Source organism: Melospiza melodia, chromosome 6 (genome assembly GCF_035770615.1).
Source record: "Melospiza melodia melodia isolate bMelMel2 chromosome 6, bMelMel2.pri, whole genome shotgun sequence".
Taxonomy (NCBI): domain Eukaryota; kingdom Metazoa; phylum Chordata; class Aves; order Passeriformes; family Passerellidae; genus Melospiza; species Melospiza melodia.
Window position 1 is genome coordinate 53,986,755 of NC_086199.1, and position 23,914 is coordinate 54,010,668.

Here is a 23,914-nt window from a genome sequence, read left to right on the forward strand (position 1 = left end):
ATTTTTTCCATTAGAGCTTGGATTTATTTCTTTAATGGATTCTTGTAGGTTCAGACCCTGAATGAGCAGGATTGGGAGCGGGCCCAGCAAGCCAGTGTGTTGGCAAACGTGGCACAAGCATTTGAGAGTGATGTGGATGTGTCTGACATGGAGGACGACAGGGAGACCATTTTCAGCTCAGTCGATCTGCTGTCACCAAGTGGTCAGGCTGATGCTCAGACTTTGGCCATAATGCTGCAGGAACAGTTGGATGCAATCAACAAAGAGATCAGGTATGGGCTGTCTGCTGTGCAACTTTGGATAAAAATATGCTGAAAAATGGTAATTTCCCCACATTTTTCTGCTAAGTGCTGCTTCTGTTTGCGTGGTCCTTTGTGGTATTTTCTGGGGTCCCCTGATGAGGGGAGGAATGATGAATTTGACTCCATGTTCTTAGAAGACTATTTTATGATAGGGGCACTATAGGATGGGGGCACTATAGGATGGGGGCACTATATGAAATAATACAATATGAATAGAGAAAGGGTGCAGACAGAAAGCTACAAAGAATTATAATGAAAACTCATGACTTCTGCCAGAGTCCTGACACAGCCTTTACCCCATGATTGGTGATTAAGTTAAAACAATCACACGAAACCAATCAAACAACCACCTGTTGGATAAACAATCTCCAAACCACATTCCAAAGCAGCAAAACACAGGAGAAGCAAATGAGATAATGTCATTTTCATTTTTCTCTGAGACTTCTCAGCTTCCCAGGAGAAGAACTCCTGGCAGAGGGATTTGTAAGAAAATGTGACGATGACAGTCCCTGTTGGAATGTCACATCCCTGTGAGGCTGTTTTTCCCTCAGGCTGATCCAGGAGGAGAAGGAGAACACGGAGCAGCGCGCGGAGGAGATCGAGAGCCGCGTGGGCAGCGGCAGCCTGGAGGCGCACGGCCGGTTCCGCTCGCTGGGCTCGGTGGCGCTCGGCGGGGCCCTGGCCGGCTCCTCCCCGCCCGGCAGCGGCCGCTCCACGCCGCGCCGCGTCCCGCACAGCCCCGCCCGGGAGGTGGACAGGCTGGGCATCATGACTCTGGTGGGTAACCGCGCAGGCTCCTCCTCGGAGCGCTCCTGTTCTCTAGGAGATGCGCTGTTCTTTCCTCTCCTGCTTACTCAGCTGTATTTTTCCTTTCTCTAGGTTTTTCTACTGCTTCCTTTCAACTTCTATAAAAAGTGTAAGATACATAATGATTAGGAAAAACGTTCAGAGCTCGAGTCTATTATTTGGTCAACATCTCGTGCCTAAGTATTTATTCCTTCTGTTGTTATGGTCTTTCTTCAGACTCCTCTTTCTAGAAGAAATAATGTTTTCTTTTCAACCACTTTCTCCATCTGCTTTAAACTTTATTTTTAGCCGTCCAGTATTCCAGTAAACACTCAGCCAGAAAGTGATTTGCATATTAATCTTGAAGACTGGGATGGTATCACTGCTGTTTGAATATTAATGAGTGCTAGTGTCCTGTTTTAAGCTATTAAAGCCGGATAGGTAAAGGAAATACCTGTTAGACCTTGTGGTTGATAAAGTAGTTTAGTCTTAGGAGTTGAGAGAGTAGAGAAAGATGTTTTCCTTCTTTTGACATTCCTATGACTGCTGAGGAAGAGTAATCCTTCTAGGAGCTGCTTTATGCATGTAAACACATCTGTAAAATTAAGATACAAATCTCCCCCCTTATTGTTTTATATAAATGTTAAATAAAACGAACAGTTAAAAGCAAGTATTTCAGCTAGGTAGTTTTGCTGATGTCCTAAAATTAATGTGCACATACACCAAGAAGTATTTTTTCATAAAAGGGAATAATTTTGCCTTCTTTGCATTAAAATAAAAATAATTGTACTAGCTCTAGCCATATGTCTATGGACAAGCAGTCTTCTAAAAGAAAAAACTATCAAAATTCAGATTGTGAAGTGTTTGATCTTCTAACATTTCACAATTATTAGTTAAGCTAAATACTTCTCACACAGAAAACCATATACAAATTTAAGTAACTCTTTTCCCCAAAACTAGATCAGGAGAATTGTGTCTGGTCTGAAATCCAATGGAATTGAAGAAAGTGAACTGTAATTAAGTTCCCTTTAGGTCCTAATTGTGCATTGAAGTCACTTGATCTGGTGTTTGTGCTGTATTTGATGAGTTTTGTACCTGGCAATGATTTGTGAAAGCTTGAAATCAAGAATTAGAGAACAAGAGCTTTCTAGAAACTTTAGGAAGAGTTATCATGGATTATTAGACTGAGTTCTGCCATGTCTTCCAACGTTTTAAAGGAGAGTTGCATTAGGTTTTGATCATGTAGGCAAATTAGTTTAATGCCAGTGGTTATGCAGCTCAGTCAGTTGAAAGCCCCTCATGATTAAAAAGCATCAACATGATTAATGGTGAAGCCTACAGCTCTCTTGAGCAGTCCTTGTGGGCAGTTCATTCCATGTGGTGAACACTTTCATTTTTATGCTCATCAGATTTAATGGATGAAAGATCCAGTAATGGTAAAATGAGTCTGCAGTGCCTTGTCAAGAACTTGAGGAGGAACTAGATCTTCCTTAAAGGTCCCTTCTATGATTCAGTGAACTTATGGTTTAGTAATGTAGTACTCTACAGTCAGATTGAACAAAACTTTCCATATTAATGCTGCAAAATTTACATGTATTCTAAATAAAAAACAATTAAAAGTTATCCTTTGTGGGAGGGGAAACAACATCTCTCCCCCCTGTCCCACTTCAAAGGGGACCAACTTTATTTTTGGTTACAGGCTTTTTAAATAATGAGAGCTATTAAACAAATGATCTAAATTTAACTTTTGTCAGCATCAGTCTGAATAAGCTGTTTGTGTAACTCTTGCTCTGTGCACTGGCAGAGGTGAGCACTCCCTGGGGAGTGAGCTACAGTGGATGGAGGATAAAATAAAAGTGGTGGTGAATTCCTGCTCAAACATTCCAGCACTGGAAAGCTGGAAAAAGAACAGAATCCTGTTACTGTATAGAAATTGGTTATTGTTGGCACTCTTTGACATTATTGAAGTCTTGGCTGCTTTTTGTGCAGTGTAGGAAACAGCTGCAGGAATCCCAGGGTTGTGAGGAGGGATGAGTGCAGATGATTTATTAAGGCTCCTATAGCTGACCTGGAGGTTCAAAGCAAGTTCTCACCTTTTCAAAGCAACACCTTGCAACCCCCACACTTTATTGGGGTTTTTTGCTGCACATATTTTGTGCTAACACAGATCTCTGGTACTTATGTAGATAACCAACTAAGTGTTTATTTTTTGCTTCCTTTTCCTCACTTCAGGGATATATTTACTAATCTGTGATTTAAGGAGTACTTCATACCCAGTATCTCTCTGTGCCATTGTTGTAATTGTTGTTGATATTCTCCCCAAGGTGTTTTGTCTGTACTAGTTGTCTTAGTCTGTGCTACAGTTTACAATAAATACAGCTTTTCCAAATTTCTTTTCTTTGCATGCATCTGTCAGCCTAGTGATTTAAGGAAACACCGTAGAAAGGTAAAAATCTTTAGTTTATTTCATGGTGTGCCCCTCCATCTCCCTCCCTGTCCCCAAACTCATTAGTGGATAACAGGAACATAAAGCATTTGCAGGGTAGCTCTGAAACAAAACAAGATTATGGTTTATCATTTTAGCCTAAGTGTGGGTTTGTTTTGTGGGTTTTTGTGTTTGTTTGCCTGTTTTTGCTGGTGTGGAGGACTGCTGTGCTGCTTTCTGTTTGCAACCACTGCTTTGTAGTCTTCATGCATCAGTGCTGAATTTTAAAAGCTGTCAGTGCACACAGAAGTTAGTCTTTCTGTTACTCAAACTTTTGTAGCCACAGGTGTGTAGAAACTGACTTCACAGAGTCAATGATCTTGCTAATAATTCTTTCCACAGGTCTCTTTAGTTTTTCTGTCTTTGCACTTGCTTGAACTGGGGACAGGTATATTCATTTTATGGTGCTGAACTGGGTACAGGTATATTAATTTTATGGTGCTGAAGGCATTACTTTAGTTCTTAGCCCTATAAATGAATAAAAGATAAGTGCTACTTTCTCATTTCATGAATTTAGTAATTTGTCACTGAAGGTAACAAGAAATTCAGAAAGAAATCAAGCAAAAAATAGGCAACTGCAGAATGGTAAGGGCAAGAGTGATCCTTTGGCACTAAAATAAGATTCTTCCTTTCACTGTTTTGTGTAGTGTTGGTATTGCCTTCATGTTTTGGCATTGCCCCTGAAGTTTTCCTTCCTTTCCCATCAGTCTCCAGCTTCCAGAGAAGAGGTACGAGATGACAAAACCACCATAAAATGTGAGACATCGCCGCCTTCCTCACCCCGCTCCTTGCGCCTGGACAGAGTCCAGAAGGGAGCTCTGCACACTGTGAGCCACGAAGATATCAGGGACATCAGGAAGTAAGTGAGCTGGGAATCACTCACACCTACCAGCAATTCAGTGTTCCAGCATCAGGGTAAAACCCCAAACTGCAGAGCTGTTCAGCCTGTAGGATTTTAGTCTGAGTGTTCAAGTGTTTCTCAAAGTCAGGAGTGTGAACACATAAATGGGCGACTGTTACATAAACATTAGGAATGTAGATTTTGCTAATGCTTGGAAGTGGCTTCATGGGAATACTTTTGGTACTCAAAGTCTGTATTAAGTCATCTTCATGCTTGGGATATGAAAAATGTAACTCTTAACTCTTGAAGTTTTTATTTAGCTATAAATTGAGAAGTAACTTGCAAAATTGCCACGTTGATTGACAGATCTTTTCAAAGTACTCTTTTCAAAGTACCTAAGTATCTGAGATGGATTCCACTCAAGTATTTTGCATTTTGTCTGCCCCTTTCAGCCAAGAACTTGTGCCATCAACATTTCATAATTCATAAAATTAAATGAAATTAAATGTCTTTAGTGAGCTACTGAACTTCTATTAACTTGCACAGAACCCTGAACTTATCTCTGACGAATTTGCTGTACATGGGCTCCTTTATGATTTTTTTTTTTTTTTGGGTACAGTTCAACAGGTTCACAAGATGGCCAAACCAGTAATCCCAGTAGCAGTAACAGCAGCCAAGATTCCCTTCACAAAGCCCCCAAAAAGAAGGGGATCAAATCCTCCATTGGCCGCCTGTTTGGCAAGAAGGAAAAGGGACGACCTGGACAGGGAAGCAAGGAAGCTCTAGGACAAGGTTGGTTTGCTTTTTCTTACACAGTGAGAGAGATGGCCCTGGGGCTTGGGTTTTACACATTCCTGATCAGTAATATTACAAAGCATTAAATTGAGAGTGACTTGAGTTTGGGGTTTTTCATAGGTGGCCTGGGAGAAGCAGATGGTTCCTCTCAGGATGCATTAGGCCTCAGCAAACTTGGAGGTCAGGCAGAGAAAAACAGGAAAATGCAGAAAAAGTAAGTTATCAAATATTTTTAATACTGTGTTATTCGTGTGTTGCTTTGTTTAAAAATGCTGTGGTTTTATTTTTTAGTTTGGTTTTGAGGGATTTTTGCCTAATATGATGCTATGGCTAATAAGCCTCTGTAGATCTTATCTTTTTTTGTACTATTTTTCCAGAACATTAATAGCAGGATAGGTCATGGTAAATTTGAAAGGAATTTAAGCTGAAAACTTAAAATTGGACTGCTGTAATAAAGAAATTTGGAGATAGAAGTGGACTCTTAACAAATTCCCCCTGAATTTATTATATTTCATACCTGCATTGGGAGGTATTAAATGTAATAAATTATAAATACCTTTAATTCATATGGGAGATTTCCCAAAGTTGTCCTTGGCTGTTTTTTGCTCCAGATTGTGGAGGAAGGGAAGCACAAGATGCTGTGGGCAGACATCCTTCCCTGTGTATGAATTTGCCAGCTCCTTTCTCTCTCCCTTTGTGTTGCAGCTGCTGGCAACTTCTCTCTTCACTAATTTTTTCACTTCTGTTTAAGATTGTCTGTTGAAATCTTTTTCTTTGCACCACATTGCCCTGGTTTCTTCAATTTTTTTTTTAATCAGTTGTGAATATTTCTTTTTTTATGGCACCTTGTATGCAATTACCCTTTCCTAGTCAAGAGAATTTTTTCACTCTATCCCAGAAAACCTTTAGTTGGCTGCTCACCTTTGGAGTTTCTGTTTGCATGCTTTGTTGTTTCCAGACTTGGAACAGATGAAGCAAAGACTAATCATAGGTGAAAAAGAGATATTGCTACGGGTAGAAATTCTGACTTGATGCTTATATGGGAATGCAGGAAACACTCAAATAAGTAGGATCAGGCATTCCTTGCATTTTTTCTTTCAATGCTGAGCCATATACCTTAAACTTCTGCTGCTTCTGTTCTGTTCAGCTGTGAAAAAACTGATGAAGGTCAGACTTTCCTTGCTTTCTGAAGACAGACAGTAAATGTTGAAAAGCAAGGGTGCTAATTTTCCCTTTGAGAGGGATTTCTTGCAGTACCTAAGTTCTATTAACTAATAAGAATAATGCCTGGTGGCTGCTAATGAAAACCAGCAGTGTGTTGGTTTGAAAATTCAGAATGGAATGTGGGTTTGTTTGGATAAGAGAAAGCTCAGCTGTTTTTCTTCAGACTGCTGCTCTGAAGGCAATCATATATTATTATGATCTGGTATTTTCCCTTTTCTACAGTGCTTTAAAGTCATACCACATCTTGGTTGAATAAATAGTTTTAGTCTGGTCATATCTAAGGAGTGGTAAGGTCTGTTCTTTGAGCAATATAGGTATTTCTCAATACCAGCTACAAGTTTCATTCTCAAGTGAAATAATCCATACTGTCTTGCTTTAAGAAATGCAAGAAGTGCAGTTGCAGATAAATCATGGTTTTCCTTGTAAACATTCTGCTTTTCAAAAATGTGCTGGTATTACTTAAAGTATAATTTATGGCTGCATGTTGCAGATTGCTTAAAAGGCTGTCTCTATGAAACAAATGAAAACTTATAGTTTGGAATTGCCTTCTTAGCTCTTCCAAAGCCCCTCTCCATCTCTTCCACAGCCCAGTTAGGTACTGGAAGGGGCTTTAAGATCTCCCTGGAACCTTCTGTTTTCTACCACTCAGTGAAATTAAAACGATCTAGATCTATCATTTGAACAATCCCAAGTAAAATGCTGTCATGCCATTGTTCAGAATCCTGAGGGGTGTTCTGAACATGGGAAGCAATATTATCTATCACAAGGGGTCAAAGATCCCTTGCTGCCTCCTTGAGATGCTCCTTATCAAAAAGAAAAAGTGGCAGAGCTGCTCTGAATTGCTTTTCACTCTGATATTGGAGGAGGGTGGGTTAAAACACATTCTGCCTGGCTGTTTGCTTACAAAACCTTGTATTCAGCAAAAAGAATTCCAGCTACCTGAATGCTTGGAACAACAAGAGCTCATTCTATTTATAGCTGTCTCTAATCCCTATTTGCTCATTTATCTTTCTGATTTCTGCTTGCATGTGCACAAACAGGCTGAGGGCAGTGTTCATTGTCTGCTAACAAAAATGTATTTATAGTTACAGAATTAAATTACAGTACACATTATTTGTCTGGTTTTGTATGCCTTTGAGTTCAGTTTAATCCTAGTTTTATATTTGTTTTTCATTATTTTATTTTCCTTTTGTTTACCATTTGATGTGGTAGTGCAAAATCAGGGTAAGTTTGTATTTGTTTTTATTAGGATTGTTGTGCAAGTATGATAAAACTAGTTTGGATTTTTTAGCAATATATTAAAACCTTTATCCTTTCTTCAAAAAAGTCTCATCATGAGAGGAAATACTAAATTCAAAAGAATATATTATGAAAATGTGTTGCTGAAATAAATCCAGTGTCACCTAGTTCAGTGTGAAAGCTAGTTTGTGTCTTGTCTAAATTTGCATGGTGTGAGCTTTTACAGTGGAAATATTAAACCCTCTTAGATTAGTTTTGTAATCTGGGATTTGAAAGCTGTTTAGCAATAGTAGGTATTTGTGTTTCCAAGGTGTACATGTATTTCTGTAAAAGTGTTGTTTGGTGTTTACTAAACCCAAGTGGTTGATAGTGCTGTGTTCATCTCCTGTGTGAGCTGTGGTAGTGACAGTGTTTGCCACAACTGTGTTTGTGCTTTTCTGGCTACAGCACCAGCTTAGTACTGTATTCACCAAAAAGGAAGGCAACCCTAAATTTAAGAGAACTCTCACACACAAAGCACTTACTGCATCCCTGAACTCAGTCTAGAATAGGGATATTAACTTTCCCCTGATGCTCTGCCTATTTGCATCTCATGTTTTACAGCTGTTGCTTCTCAGTTTTTACACCCTGAAGCTCTGTCACTTCCATCACTATCACTCTCTTCCCCACACTGCAGTGTTTACTGTTTCTGAACTTCTTCCAAATCAGTCCTCTTCAGTTCTGTCCAAGAAATCTGGGATGCAGCATCCCCCTCTGGCTTTGACTCTGCATGTATCCATTTCCATGCTGTCCCAATCCAGTGGCCAGGTGATCCAGGCTGCTTTATTTTCCCTGTGGGGTGAGCATGTGCTCCCCTGCCAGGAGCCCTTCTGAGCACAGCTACTTCACACAGTCTGTGCACTCTCTGCTGCACCAGGCACCACCTGCAGCTTTGCCATCATTTCTCACTCCCTGTGACCACAGCTTTTGTCCTCCCAGCTGCTGTGAGATGCCTCTGGAATGTGTCTTAACAGTGAGCCTTCCCCCCTTGCAGCAGCATGTTTGGGCTCCTGTTCCAAGGGAAGCTCAGCCAGGTTTTTTATTAAGTCTCCAGACATCTCTCCCTTGGTTTTGTCACCCAGGAGTTATTCCAGTAGCCAGCTACTCTTTTGGCTCTCTTTTATCCCTCACAGGGCCAGGTTTGTACCAGCTGTTAACGCTGCTGACACCACTGCAATATTTTTTTCCTCACAAAGATTCTGGATTTGGCTCCTATTTCCTAACTGGTGTAAATAATGGTTGGGCTGTGAGACTCAGTTGTGATCTCTCAGGGATCTATCTGATCACATTTTACTGGAATACAGTGAGTGTCTTGGAGTTTGAAGGGAGTAGTGGGAAAAGAGAACGTCTCTGCTATAGGAAGAAAACATCAGTGCATCATTTGCAGATGAAACAGCAGCTGCTTCTGAATTCTTCCTATGAGATGTTTTGTGCCTGGGCTACATCTTGAGCTTTGGGGTTAAGGATTTCCTGTGCAAGCAAGTTTTTAATCTCTCACTGCATATGAACAAATTCTGCAATTAATTTTCTGCTTCATGGTTGCTTTCCTCTTTGGATCCATTGAATAATTTCTGCATAAACTCAGCTAATAAACATTTTTTCTTTGTTTGTTTTTATTTTTATGTGTTTTCTTCCATCACACAATTATTTTCTTCCTACATTACCACCATGAGTTTCAAGTTGGCATCATAACCTCTCCTTAAATTTTTGATGTATTCCTTGTATTTTGCTTCAAAGGATTCACTGTTTCATGGTTACCATGGAGTATACAATGAGACTTACAGAACTACCAGAAATGACACTGATATTCTCTGAACTCCACACAATACAACCACCAAAAAGGAAGGCCTAGACACCAATTTAGAAGCTAAAGTATTTGAAGAAACTTTGTGTTCCTTTCTGGCAAATACAGTATTAAGCACTTTATTCTGTTCTTACCAAACAGTGTTTCATATGATCTTATAAATTTATTTTTCTAATTTTTAAATCTTAAACAACAAAGAGAAGCAGAACAAAATGTGTTCAGGGCTAATTAATTGTAGAATGAATGTAATGTATTCCACAGTAGCAGGGAAATAGCTGATCCTTTATTCCACATTCAGAAATATGTGTCTTTTTGAAAAGTACAAATATGTCTAAGCTTTTATAGTCTTTTTTGGTAGGGAAATTGAGCTGCTGACTGCTGAACACTGTTCCACCTTAATGGATGGATCCCAAAATGGTACCTGAATGATTATTTGTAACCAGTTGTCTGGCCGTGCCTTCCTTCCTCCCCCTTTCCCATTCCTGGGAAGCACATTTAATTAGCACAAATTACTGGGAGGTTCTCCCAGAGCAATAGGAATTTATTGGTGTGCAGGTGATGAAGCAGTTGCTAGTATATTTATTGCTTCATTATTTCTTTTTAATATTTAGTTACCTCCCAATATAACATGAGGATCCCAAATATGTCTAAAAGAGCTGAATGCTGCATTTCCATTTTGTAGGAGTAGCAAAACAGCTCCTTGTCTGTCACTAATCACTCTTCAAGGTGCCTTGTATATTTTAATACCTATAACTTCTAAAACTGTTATTACCTTAGATCTCTCCAGTGAGACAGTTCAAAAGGCAAGGAGATTTTAATTGATTGAAATAGTGAGAAAATGGTAAATACATAATGCAAGGTCTTGACTCAGTAATATTGCTGCATATCTTAATTCTACGCTTGCAGGTATGAATAAAGAACAGTAAAATCAGTCTAATTAGGTGCAGTTGTTTTTTCACATTTTCAAAGGAGAATGAGTGGAGATTTAACCATATATAACTGGCTTTCAAAGGCAGTGTAAAAATGCTTTTTTTAGGCTTTCTCCATGTTTTTAGCCAGGCATATCCAAGCAGCATTGCATACTTATACCCACAGTGCTAGTTTTTATCCTTTGGTTTATTAAACATTTTTGGCAGCTATTTATAGGGACTTTGTGAGCTTCCATTGTCTCTGGGAGCTGAATTGTCAATGTGAAACTTCAGGCACTTCTGTTTCAGCACAACAAAGGAAATGGTGTCATCAGGGGAGATGAAAGCTGAGTTTCAGTACACAGCCCGTCAGGATAGAATTGCCAAACACAACTCTGGTTGTGTGAAGCTGTGCCAGATGTTCTGACAGGCTGATGTTCACCAGTGGAATGGTCACTGTCCCAGTGTCCAGCCCTGACAGCTTGATGGACAGGCGTGTCAGATGTGCTCATGTGTGGCCACAGGTTTCAAATCTGCACATGCTGAGGAGAAATGACTGCTTTGGTTCAGCTTTGCTGGGCAGAAAACTGAGCAGCTGAGAATCTGCTTGCCAAATAAGCCTGACATCTTCACTTTGGGCTGGAAGTGTCAGTAGTGACTTCAGAAACTGGGTTCTGTAAGGCAAGATCTACATCTCTGCTGCTCTCAGATTTCCTGCCCAGCTCAGCTTTCGTCCCTACATAGTCCCTGTACATGTGCTGTACCTGCCTGAGGAGGTGTGTCATATAAGGCTGGCTGGGAAAGGAATGAGTTAATTATTGGAAAGAAGATAGTGAAGTGAATGCAGTGCTGGAATTGTAGCATCCATTATTATAACTAATGACTATTTCTGTAATTGTAGGCACGAGTTGTTGGAGGAAGCCAGAAGACAAGGTTTGCCTTTTGCACAGTGGGATGGGCCCACTGTGGTGGTGTGGCTGGAGGTCAGTGCTCCTCCCAAAATGAATAAAAAGCCCCCTCAATGTAAAGCCTGTGTGGGTTTGGAGGCAGGAATGTTTTCCACATCCTGTTTACTTCCCTCTGTGTGTTGCAGCTGTGGGTGGGGATGCCAGCCTGGTACGTGGCTGCCTGCCGAGCCAATGTGAAGAGCGGTGCTATCATGTCAGCGCTGTCTGACACGGAAATCCAGCGGGAAATCGGCATCAGCAATCCCCTGCACAGGCTCAAGCTCCGCCTGGCCATCCAGGAAATCATGTCCCTAACCAGCCCCTCTGCCCCTCCCACCTCAAGGACGGTAAGGAAACGTACTTTTGCACAATAAACACCTAGAATTTCCCCATGTTTGACTGTAAACTTAGAACTGAACTTGTATTAAGAATTTCTGGAAAGGAACACTTTATTTAAATATAGGTGGTTCCTTCCTTTCATGGAAATTAACTAAAGGGATAACTGCAATTTTCTTTCTTGAGGAACAGAGAAGTTTATTTCAGTCTAAGTATGTAATGCAAAGTATTTAGAGTATGTGTTATTTTGGCCTCCAGAGAATTTAAAATACAGCTGAAGTCTACAAGTATGTACAGAAATTTGTAGGATAGTCGGAGGCTCTTTTAATGTAGCTGTAAAGCCATTAACTCCAAATAATGCAGACTACATGATCTAGGAGGCACCTGTCTCTCTCTAGTAAATTTAGGCACTTAGTGGGAATTTTCTCTTCTGAGTCTGCCTGCTCTGCAGTCTAAAGTTATTCCTGGGGCTATGTGCTAGGCTACAAATGTATTTTTCGGATTAGAGCAGAGCTGAGTGTTTACCCATTAATGAAATCCTGTCAGCTGTTTCTGCTGCTCAGTTTTGTTAATATCTGTGAAGGAAGTTGATCCCTGTGAGTAGGCTTTTATTGCATGCCATGACTGTCAGTAGCTGTAGCTGACCTAGAGACCATTGCTTTGCCCATGCCTGCTCCTTACATGTACCGATTGCTTATCTGTTCTGCAACCTCTCCTCTTTGTTACTGCTTTCCTTTCACTGGATGGGATTGATTCCCTGTGGGCTCATGTTAGACCACGGGAAATGTCTGGGTAACACATGAAGAGATGGAAAATCTTACAGCCACACAACAAACGGTTAGTTTACAGTGTTGCCACTTCTCTTCCTTAGAGTGCTTTTTCCACTTCTTGAACATTTGAATCAAGTACCTTTTGGTCTTTTTTTTCTTTTTTTTTGTTTCCTTCAAATTAATGCACTAAAATTCTGGATCATTGCTTCTTCTAACTATTAACCTTGCAATCTGCATCTTGATAGCTTTTTTCCCAGAAGGGAGGAAGAAAAAAATCAATGTTGATAAGATTGTAAACAAAACTCTAATCTGTAAAATGGAGCTCTGATTTGATTGACAAATAGACAAATTGAATTATTGGTGCAGAAATTTCTTCTCTCCAGAAAACTTAATCAGTAGATGGGGTTTGCAACTTCTCATACAAAAATAAGTGCCTTGTGTATAATTTTTTACATTGCATGATGCTTGGTTTATCTAGATTTTTTTGGTATGCAGTAGATTTAGAGTCTTGCAGTGCACCATTAACTTTGACCTCCTTACTAAACTTAACCACTAATATGTGTGTGTTCTTTTGCTTTCCTAACCACCTAACAGGAAGATGAGGAGGGAAGCTGGGCTCAGGTTGGAAACTTTATCTCATATTACAGACTGTATGTAAACTGTCACAATCATTAGAGCATGAAAGAATCTGTTTTTCCTTTAGGCCAGCATCTTTTAATGATTCTGGGTGTGACCTGGGGATTGGGAGAGGGGGAAACTGCAGCCTTATCTCTCTACAATGCACACTTGGGAAATACATGTGATTTAAATATTTTAATGTTTTGGTTGGGGGTGGCTCTCTGAGGAAGCCAGAATTCCAAGAGGAATATCTGCTCTGTGTAAAATGTCCCTGTCCAACCCAGCCACCATCCCAGGTGTGCCACAAGGCACCCTGGGCCTGGATGGTTAAGTAGATTTCTATGCACTTATTCTGTAATTCCCCTTGACTGATTGTTTTGCCTTAAAGTGGTGGCAAATCCTAATTGTATTCTCAGACATTGATGTAGCTGAGTATTTATACAGGGATAGAAAGGTAACTTGGGATTTACCCATGATCCATATCTTTGCACAGTGTGGACTCTTCTTTCTTGGCTGCTCTCCAGCTTAAAGCTGGTTTAAGTCCCATTAACTACATCTCAGCTACTCATTTGTTGATTGTCAGTGATAACAAGTCCAGAGTAAGGAGCTCTTTCACTTGGTTTGGAGAGGTGCATTTCCTTGTGGCCTTGCTCCTTTCTGGAAGGTGCTTCCTTTAGAGGAGAAATAAAGCTTTTGCCTTTTAACAGAAAAATCTGAATTATTATGCTTTTGAAAAAAGGAGCTCCCTGGTTTTGTTGCCCAAGGAGTGATTAGATGTATGATTACAAACTCGTATTTTTATAGATGTTTTCTCTAAAAAAATGCCTGGTGATTTGCAGATCAAAACTGTAATGAGAAAAATCTCTTTTAGGATAAAGACTAGCATTTAGAATGGCTTGTTCTTTGATAACAGGGTTTTATCAGTTTCTGAAAACAGCTCACTGTATATAAAAAGGCCCGCAGTTATTTTTCTGATATGTTTTCTTTATAAAGTCACCAGAAAAATAAGATTCCCCCCTAGTTTTCAAGGGCGAGAGTATTTCCAACATCTCAACACAATGAAATTCTATGGCTTTTGCTGTCCAACCATGTAGATTAGTCTTTCTTTAAAATTTTATTAGCTCTTGCATATTTTGTCATGCCATTTCTTGATATAAATTGAGGCAGTTTTACTTGCTGATGTGAATATCTGCACTTGCTTTTCTCCATGAGGATGACTTCTTTGGAAAACACACACGTAGTATTCAGTATTCTGATGTGCTTATCTTTACAGGCTAAGAATCAAATAAGCAATTTCTTTAAACTGTGCTGTCTAAAACAGCTTTTCTTTTCTCATGTCAATAAGCATGTCCCTTAATTTTTTTTCAAACCAGACACTAGCCTATGGTGACATGAACCACGAGTGGATTGGCAATGAGTGGCTGCCAAGCTTGGGGCTCCCTCAGTACCGCAGCTACTTCATGGAATGTCTGGTGGATGCTCGCATGCTGGACCACTTAACCAAGAAAGACCTGCGTGGGCAGCTGAAAATGGTGGACAGCTTTCACAGGTAACGAGGCTGAAGATGGAGACCTCACCCACAGTTAAATGATTCCATTATCTCTAAATATTTTTTTTCTCTGCTCCAAACAGGAACAGTTTTCAGTGTGGAATTATGTGCCTCCGAAGACTGAATTATGATCGAAAAGAACTGGAAAGAAAAAGAGAAGAAAGCCAGAATGAAATTAAGGGTTAGTGCATTGTCCTCACCTCAGTCTGATTCTGCCATGTTTTCACTGATTAGCCTCAAAGATCCATAAACAAAGAAGGCTTTAGAGGGTGGAACCATTTATAAAATAACAAGTGTTAAATGCATAAGGCGTGTCTGGATGTAGGCCCTGAACCCTGAATGATAAACCACATCATTAAATCACTTACTTATGCTACAAATGTGAACATTTTGGAAACTCATACTGCTCTGAAGTTTGAAATGAAATGTTTTAGGAGAATGAGAGTTAAGAACATGTTTGGGGAGGGATGTCCTTATTTTCTTCTCTTCCCCCTGTTTTGACATAACTTTACATCTGCATAATTTTATTGTTGCTTGTGGTTAGTAAATTTTATTGCCCAGCAGTTGATGAAAAATTATCCAAGTGACTTAGGTAATTATATCTTCCAGATTCATGATGATTCTTGTACAAGAGAGAAGGAGTAAGAGAAAGTAGGGTGGGAATTCATGATTTTCCAAGATTTGCTGTAGTAATTTTGTTCCCTTCTTAATATCAGAAGCATTTTCTGATATCTGAGTCTAAAAACTTGCTTAGAAGGTTCTGTCCCTGCTCTTTCCCTTTCCTTTCAAATCATGGATAACCTTTTGGTGGTTAACTTGGTAATTGTGCCTGAGATCATTCCCAGGAGTCACAACTGACTGGCAGCAAGCAAGCCAGGGTTGTGGCTGGTGGGTTGTTTTTCACCTCCCAAATGGAATTGGTGCATCTCTTGCATATAGAGAATTGCTCCTTGGAATGTTTAAGTTATGGTGTGCAATGTCTTCCAGCAGACTTGTAATATGTTTACTTTCCACTTCAATCATCCAGTTCATGACTGTGGATGATTTGGCTCAAAGAAGCGGTGTTGTAATGAGTCTGGCACTATGTTTTTGCCTCCCCAGATGTCCTGGTGTGGAGCAATGAGAGGATGATCCAATGGGTGGTGTCCATCGGCCTTAAGGAATACGCCAATAACCTGCAGGAGAGCGGCGTTCACGGCGCACTTGTGGCCTTAGATGAATCCTTTGATTACAATGCATTGGCTCTCCTGCTGCAAATCCCCACTCAAAACACACAGGTAACCAAGGATGAGGCACCTTAGGCCTCCTAGGAAGGTTAAAAATGGATGCAAAGTTGTCCATTGTCACACACGACAAAAACTTAAAATCGTGCTTTACTGATGGTTTTCTAGTTGTTAATAACAATTCTTATTGATAAATTTGCTGGGGAAAAAAATTGCTTGAATATTTTCTTCACAGCCCATCTTCACAACAGTAGTGTGAAACTCATCATTTTTGTTTGTCAGTTTTTACTCTGAAATAATTAAGTTAGAGGCAGAGTCATGAACTTTCATATCACAAATAGAGGAGAGCTGTTAAGTTTTCCTTAAATTTTTAATGAGTTACAAATTAAATTGTAACTTTTCAAGTACTGACTTTTCAAGTATGAAGCATGTTTATTAATCTGATAAGAAAGCACTAAACAATTTGGGTCCTATTAAGTTTTTAAAATCATTATAAGTTACTAATTACTAATCTTTTGGAATCAACTTCCATTTCTTTCGTACCACAAACTTCAGGCTCGTGCTGTTCTGGAGAGGGAATTCAATAACCTCCTTGCTATGGGCACTGACAGAAGACTTGATGAAGTAAGTTACTTGAGTTGTTGACCCATTTTATGGTTCTGGAAACTTTATCAGAACTGCTCAGTGAAAGAATTTAGCCTGAACCTCTTCAAGCTTTTGACAGAACAATGACAGAAACTTTAATTTGAAACTCCTTGTCTCTGAGGGTTTCTAAATACAGCAGGGTTTTGTGTATTTTGGTAAGATGACTTTGAATATGAAAGTATTGGGAAGATTTGCAAGTTTGGTTTACTAGCCCGTCTAATAGCAGCACTTTGGGCTGAAACCTCTTGATCTAAAATATGTGAAAATTAGTGACCAGCATTGCAATGAGCAAGCTGTGATAGAGAAAGGCACTTTATCCTAAAGAACAGTATTTCAAAGAGCTTTGAGTGCTTTTAAGAAATCTTCTGTTAATTGTGATTCATACTGGTGCAGAAGACCACCAGGTGTGTTTACACATCAAAGTAATTTTTGTTGGGAAGTCTGTGATTTTATTGTACAACTGCGTTGAAATGAGTGTAAAACTCTCTAAGTGTGAAGCTATTCTGTGCACCAACATCATAGAGGAGAGAGTGTTCCATCTTTATCCTTTTAGGTTGCTCAGTGGACAGGTTCAAGCTGATGTTACTTCTCCAGGAGAGCCTTAATTAACTCCATGCTGCTTCATCCTTGGTGCTGATGAGATTTGATGTGGTAGCACATGTAGGCAAAAGTGTTGCGGATTAAGGCTGAAGTGACAAAACCCTTCTGTGGTTAACCAGCTCAGGAAACCAGTCTCAGAAACATTGGTGCTGGGATGAGGAAAAGGACAGGGGAGGGGGAAGCTCCTGACAGCTCTGTTCTCTTGTGCATCTCTCCCAAGGTTTTAACAACCCATCAGAAAGCATTGATGGTTTTCTAAAGTATTTTCCTTGGAGATTTCAAACTGCAAAAGGAGCTTTAAGGCAACAGATGTTTACACTGTTCTAGTAGCACAGGGCAGTTTGATTATGAAGATCTCTCCAAATAATGGAGACACTTATCTCCTAATTGTACAAGGGAATAAATCTGAGCATTGAAAGGATTTAACTGGTTCTAAATGGGAAGCTGGCAAATGGAGCTGCCCAGTGGATACATTTGCATTGACACAATACATTCTCTACCAAAGATGTTTTTGGAAGTGTATTTAACTGTATTTACTAAGTGTAGCATTATGTTTCTGAGGTGGAAATATTGCTTGAAAGATGCAGATATATTAATGGGGGAAGGAAAATGCACTTGGGTAATTAAATTCCATTTACCCAAGTGCTTAAGGAAAGCCCTGCTTGGCAATGCAGTATTTAATACACTTACTTTTTATTTCCTCACAATTGCCTTCTTCAGTGGTGATATATTTACTTAAGTTTGTCAGTAATCCTTTTAATGTCAGTAACAATCCCCAGTAACACTTTTTGCACTGCTAATGTTGTTTGTCAATATGACAGGATGATGATAAGAGCTTTAGGAGAGCACCTTCGTGGAGAAAGAAGTTTAGACCAAAGGACATAAGAGGTTTAGCTGCTGGATCAGCAGAGACTCTTCCTGCAAATTTCAGAGTTACAACCTCAATGTCTTCACCCTCTATGCAGCCAAAGAAGATGCAGATTGATGGTATTGATTTTGTATAATTTTAAGCATGATGTTCTTTATTTTTTGCCTGAGATTCCAGGAGAATTAAGTCCAAATGACCTTTTTGCTGCATAAAAGCATCTGCCTTGTGCATGGTTGTTTTTATAACACTGTGTTTAACCATAGGGTGCTTTGTCATTTCAGGAAGCTGTACTAGAGGTGAAGTTTCTATTTTACATCACTGGAGTAACAAAATGAGAATCATAGCTAGAAATAAATGTAATTTAGGAAAGTAAAATGATAGCTTAGTAGGAGTCTTTTAATCACACAATGCAGAATTTTTGATTAGCAGCAATTAGACCAATATGAACCCCATTTCTGAAATGCAATAAAATGCATTCAAAAATGATGTGAGTAAACCCCCTCAGATAATTTTGAGATGAGTAAAACTTCAGTAACAGGTGCATTACCCCCCCTACAGTGATCACTTCATTATCGACCAGATTTGAAATCACTGTTTTATTCATTGCTGTGTACTTAATGATCTTTGGGCATATGTGTTCACACACAGATATGAGTTAAAAAAACCCAAACCAACAAAAGCAGACCCCAAAAATCCCCAATGGAAGTGGAGGTTGATCACCTGTCACATGAGGGATCTTGTCTGTTTAAAAACTGTACCTGTAGCAACATAAGAACAAAATTTGGCTTGAATTTAGTTTACAAAAGATACACAGAAGCAAATATGAAATGTTTTTTTATTGGAACAGACAGAGTGAGAACACAATCTGTTAAAGTTGCCTCAGGTTCTGAAAACTCTTATTTATTCATAAAGCTCAAAAAACCAATTTTTGCATCTGATGCTACTCTCAGTATGCTCTTTTAAATTTTAGGTACTGTCACTAGCACAAAATATTTACCAAAATTCATGTGGAAAATTCTGTAAATGAAAGTAGATTAAGCCTTTACCATGTAAAACCACTTTCTTTTTGAAATATTAGATATTTACAAACTACATAAAGTAGTAAATAACTTAAAAAATCATCTTTGCCAATTTCTCTGTGCTAATTGGCAAGCAGATTTTTTTAGAATACATTTTGTTAGCCTATGGAGCAAGAAGTGGTTAATATACAAACTGTGAAATAAATTCTGCTTTTCTAACTTGTAACCTTAGAGTTGGGTGAGTACCAAAGCTGTAATCACCATTGCTGTAGAGGGTTTTTTTTTGTTTGGAAAACTAACATGCATGCTGTGTTCTGCATGTCTTCCCATGCTTCTTGGAATAGGCAGTGTATCAGGAACACAAAGATTGGATTCTGCCACAGTAAGGACCTACTCCTGTTAAAGCCTTCTCCTGGTGAGTAAAGCTGATAGGAATAACACTGAAGCAGCTATTTGTGCAATAAAGCAGCAGGGATTTTCCTACAGTGGTTTTACACACTTAGAAAATAGTCCAGGTTTTCAGGGTAGGTCATTCTATTGGAAATCCCAAGTTTATTTCCTATAGTAAGACTGAGTGTTGAAATACTGGGTTTTGTCAGAAATGTGTTCCTGTGAGGTTTTTAAAACAGCTTCAAAAGGGACCTGTGCTAAACAGTCCTGTAAAAAGTGTTAAAATCAAGGCTGGATGAAGCACAGCTAGTGGAAGTAGGGAGGGAGGGAAGAGACTAAATTAGGGATGAAAAAATAATCCAGTGTGTGACACTGCAGCTCAGATTGCTGATTTCTCACAGTCTTTGCTTGATCAGAGCTGTCCCACTAAAACATGCTTCAGTACTGAATTGTTACAGGGATAATTGCAGTTTCCCAGTTCCTGGACGCTCCATACCCCTGTGATTGCTTGGGCTGGCTGCTTGGATTTAGCTACCTGCAGCCTCAATCTGGGGAGCAGTGCTGTTGATGTGTTGTAACACAAAAATCCATGTATTCTGGCTTCTGAAAGGGCTGTAGTCCTGTCTTTCTCCAGGATCTGGAATGTTTCTGCAGCAGCCTCTGCTGTATTTTCTCATGGCACAGTACTTCTCTCATTTTGCAAGCAAGCCCAAAAATGATTTTTTTTTAATTACAATGAATTTTAAAAAATCAACTCAGTGGCTCTTTCCCCCTCACTGATATCTTTCATGGACTGTAAATTGCCTGTCTTCTCTGCTTGCAGTGTCTTTCTTCTTACTGGTAGCATCCCTTCAAACTCATGTATTTGCTTCCTCAATTTCAGAAACTTTTGCATGTATGAGTTGAGTTCTAAAGAGTTTTTACATGTGAACTGCTGACAGAGGAAACTCCTGCATGTAGCAGCTCAGACCACATGAGTGTCAGTTCATACATAATCTCAGGGGCTCTCTTTAAAGTATTTTTAGTTGCAAGAAACTGAAGTTTTAAGTCTCTCTCCCAGATTCTCCTCCCTGGTTCAGGATTTTCTGTAGTCAGGTGATGTGGGATGGAAATCCTCGAGGCAGAAACATTTGCCCTCATTGCTTTATTTGCATTGCAGCTGGAGATTGCAGGAGGCAATAAAATGATATCCAGCATGGCATGGCAGTAATTCAGTGCATCACTGCTGAGCTGTTTGTGACAATCTTGGAATGCAATGGTGGTTAAAACCTGCTAATGGAATCTTCTGTGTTTTTTTCTTTTTGTGTGTTGTTTCTGTTTGTTGTTTTTGCAGTTTACCCACACTATTTCTACCGGTGATATGCAGCATTTTGAACATTTGGAACCCTTAACCTGTTAATACTTGTTAAATGGACACTTTGAGATATTTTATTACAGAGTTTTTAATTAGCAAATAAATTCATGAGTACTATAGAGAAAATATTTTAGAACCTAAATGTTTCTTATATTTATGTGACTTGTCATTTATATAGTTACTTACTTTTTCTGTTTCTATTCAGTCTACAAATCAAATCATTGCTGATTTTTTATTCTAATTTTAGTCTTTCCAGCTGAATGTACTGTAATGCTTGTATGTATATGTCCCTATGAACAATATAGGGTTTTTGTAAATTATGCAGTAACTGTAATTATCATTGTTTTTTAATAATGAAACTGAAGGTAAAAAGGATTTTAATACCTTTGTAAAAGTATCACGACACCGAGCAGTATATATTTTGTCTTTTGGAGCGCTTAGCTTAGATCTGAAAACAAGTCCAGCTTTTTTTCAGGTGAGCCTTTGTTGACGTAGGAGGGACGGTACACGAGTGTTGTTCTCCTCAGAGCTGTACCTTTCCACACAGAGGATGTGTCAAGTAGTGGCAATTTGTCTTTTATTTAAAGTGGAAGTGGTTGGAAAAGCTGGGAGGAACTCCTCAGCCTGCAGGACGCATTGCAGGAGCGATTGCCTCAGTGCTCACACCCTCTGCTGTGTTTGTGCAGCGCCTCTGCGCAGTGACTCAAAACAAGCCATAAACCGAGGACTCTTTTTGTTTTTGCTTTTCCTTCCCTGAGGAAGACAGACTTCATAATGATTCCTGGTTGTGAGCCACAGGCCACAGAGAGGTTTTTTTTTTGTCCTAGACCTTTTTGCTTGAAAACACTTGGTGGAAAGATGCTGGTGGAACCAGTTTTAATGGACCAATCCTAAAGCACTGCAGCCTCCTGTCAAATGAGTAGTGAAAGATGAAGGTACAATGGGCTGAAAACTAAAGCAGTGCATCTTCTAATAAAGGCCTTACTTTTCTTATGTAAGTCATCCTATGTGTTTTGTAAACTTGTTCTAAAGACTTGTCTGGACTTTAATTTGGATGGTTGTAGCCATTTTGGACTGTATGAGTAGAAAATGTATCTGACACTTGTAAATGGCATATTAAAAAGCCAGCAAGAATCTGTTCAGATGGTGCATTATTTATTATGCAACAATATATATAGCATGTCTTTTTTCTTATTGTTTTCCACTTTTAACTTGCTTGTAAAACTGAAATTCATTGTTACTGTTCTGTTTTTCTATTAATCTTTTGTGTATTTTCAGATTATGTAACAATATGTACAGTCTACTTTTGAACTATTTTTATCACAGTATTATTTATTGCTTTCAATAAAGTACTGATGCATTTCCACTGCCAATAAAACACTATGGAAAAGCTAAGATCTAATTGTATGCAGGCAGAAACTTTGCAGTGAGTGGATATTGTCAATAAAGCATCTTAATGATTGTTTGCTGCCCTGTAGATCTGGTTTCAAATGATGACCTTTTTCCAGGAGCAAAAATATTCAGTTAGATGATGTGACATTTTCTTTGGAATTGTTCGAGTTCACATGCATTAATATCAGTTTTCTGGAAAAAAACCTGCTTTATTGCCTACTTCTACTCATCTTTAGAGCTATGATTTGCTTTCTAAAATAATAAACCAGACCTGACACACAACTTCTGTGTATTCTGGTCCACATGGTGAAAATGGAAATGCTGTCCTAGACAGCGGCAATGGTTGCTTTGGTAATAAAATGAAATCTTGGCCATAGTGATATTTGGGGAGAAACATAGGAGTTGAGGGAACCAGTGCAAAATGGGGTCACAATAGGGCTGTTCGTGTCAATGTTGATATATTTGTAAACCATTTCATTGAGTAGAAGACAGAGGAATAAAGTTGCAAAATGATGAAAGGAGTAGTAAAGCATATTTCATCATGTCCTCCAGATCAGCAGCAGGACGTGGAAGGCCTGGAGAAACACTGCCATGGATGCTCTAAACCTTGTTCAGTGGTGCATCTCTGTTTGTCTGGCTTGTCTGTATGAGTTGCTGTCTGTCCATTTGCAGTCTCTTTTATATTCTCAGAGAATCTATCTTTCTAGAAAAAAACTCTAAAATGGAACTGCAGAAGGAAATCCTGACTCACTGCTCAGCTAAACTTTGCTGTTTAGAGAAACCTTGCCTAGGCGTTGCTGGTCACTGATGTGAGTGATAGTAGGTGTTCAAAGTCATGTATTGTTGCTTCTCAAAAGTGAAACCAATGCGGGATAGACTTGTAAAATGTGAACAGAAAATGCGTTTATTATTTTGAGGCTGTAAAACGTTAACTGTTATGGAACAATGGAACTGACATGAGAGGTAGAATAAATGAGTGAAATGGCGAAAGCTTTCACAAACTGGCAAAAAAACCTGTGTGTGGTGACTTCCTTCTGAGTTACACAGCAGAGCTGTGCTGGAGAGATCAGAAAAACGTGTCTTGCTCAATTTTAATAACTCCCACACACCCTGCTGAAAGAAAACTGCACATGGAAAAGGCACCTGGGTCTGTTACAGTAAGCTTTAGGTAGTGCTTGATTAGATACAACATTTTGTAAATTGCCAAATGTCTTTAAAAGCTTCAGTTGGAAAGAGGGCTGTAAAAACTAAACTATGCATCCTGTCTGCATGCTTCAGAATTATCTGAGTGAACTTTAAACTTGCAATTTTTGCATGTCTAAAGGACAGAAACTCAAAACAGATGTTTAAACTCTGTCTTTTAAACTGCTGTAGCAGTGTCTTGTCTTGTGGACAGCAGTGATTTATCATGCCAAGATTTGGAGAACAGGTTAATTAGTTCAAAGCAGAATTTATTTTTGGGGTTTTGTAGGCTAAAAATTGAGAGGGAGTGGCAGCAAAATTAATTTTCAGGTAAATAAAAATTGACACTATATGTTTGAGGGTGGTACTTTTAAAAGGAACTTAAGTGTCACTTTGCCTTTAAAAGGAAAGTTTTTCACTTCCCACTGTCAGGGTTATAGCTTTGGTGCACAAGTTACTCTACATTTTGTTAATTTCATTGTTTGTTAATAGTAGGGGACTTGGGAGGGAAAGGGCAATTGTAGTTACCTGAGGTGGCAGTACCTTTTGATTTTACAGGAGATGTTGGAATAGATGGGTGAAAAGTGATACGTAAATG

General features: G+C 39.1%; 1 protein-coding gene across 9 annotated transcripts in view; it reads left to right on the plus strand.

The window, feature by feature from the left end:
• The window catches only part of PPFIA1 (PTPRF interacting protein alpha 1), a 53,484-nt gene extending 30,360 nt beyond the window's left edge, over window positions 1-23,124 (plus strand). For 3 of the 9 annotated variants that reach the window (XM_063158195.1, XM_063158194.1, XM_063158199.1), the window contains 16 exons: window positions 49-272; window positions 854-1,079; window positions 4,281-4,432; window positions 5,034-5,206; window positions 5,330-5,423; window positions 11,325-11,406; window positions 11,517-11,717; window positions 12,481-12,543; window positions 13,071-13,097; window positions 14,468-14,643; window positions 14,727-14,824; window positions 15,745-15,920; window positions 16,422-16,490; window positions 17,933-18,098; window positions 19,343-19,413; window positions 20,722-23,124. In XM_063158195.1, coding sequence (XP_063014265.1) covers window positions 49-272; window positions 854-1,079; window positions 4,281-4,432; window positions 5,034-5,206; window positions 5,330-5,423; window positions 11,325-11,406; window positions 11,517-11,717; window positions 12,481-12,543; window positions 13,071-13,097; window positions 14,468-14,643; window positions 14,727-14,824; window positions 15,745-15,920; window positions 16,422-16,490; window positions 17,933-18,098; window positions 19,343-19,401 — 1,986 coding nt within the window. In that variant the 3' untranslated portion in view covers window positions 19,402-19,413; window positions 20,722-23,124. The remainder of the gene's footprint in view (window positions 1-48; window positions 273-853; window positions 1,080-4,280; window positions 4,433-5,033; window positions 5,207-5,329; window positions 5,424-11,324; window positions 11,407-11,516; window positions 11,718-12,480; window positions 12,544-13,070; window positions 13,098-14,467; window positions 14,644-14,726; window positions 14,825-15,744; window positions 15,921-16,421; window positions 16,491-17,932; window positions 18,099-19,342; window positions 19,414-20,721) is intronic. The other 6 variants (XM_063158196.1, XM_063158203.1, XM_063158200.1 and 3 more) reach the window with 4 other exon arrangements.
• Window positions 23,125-23,914: the final 790 nt, after the last annotated feature.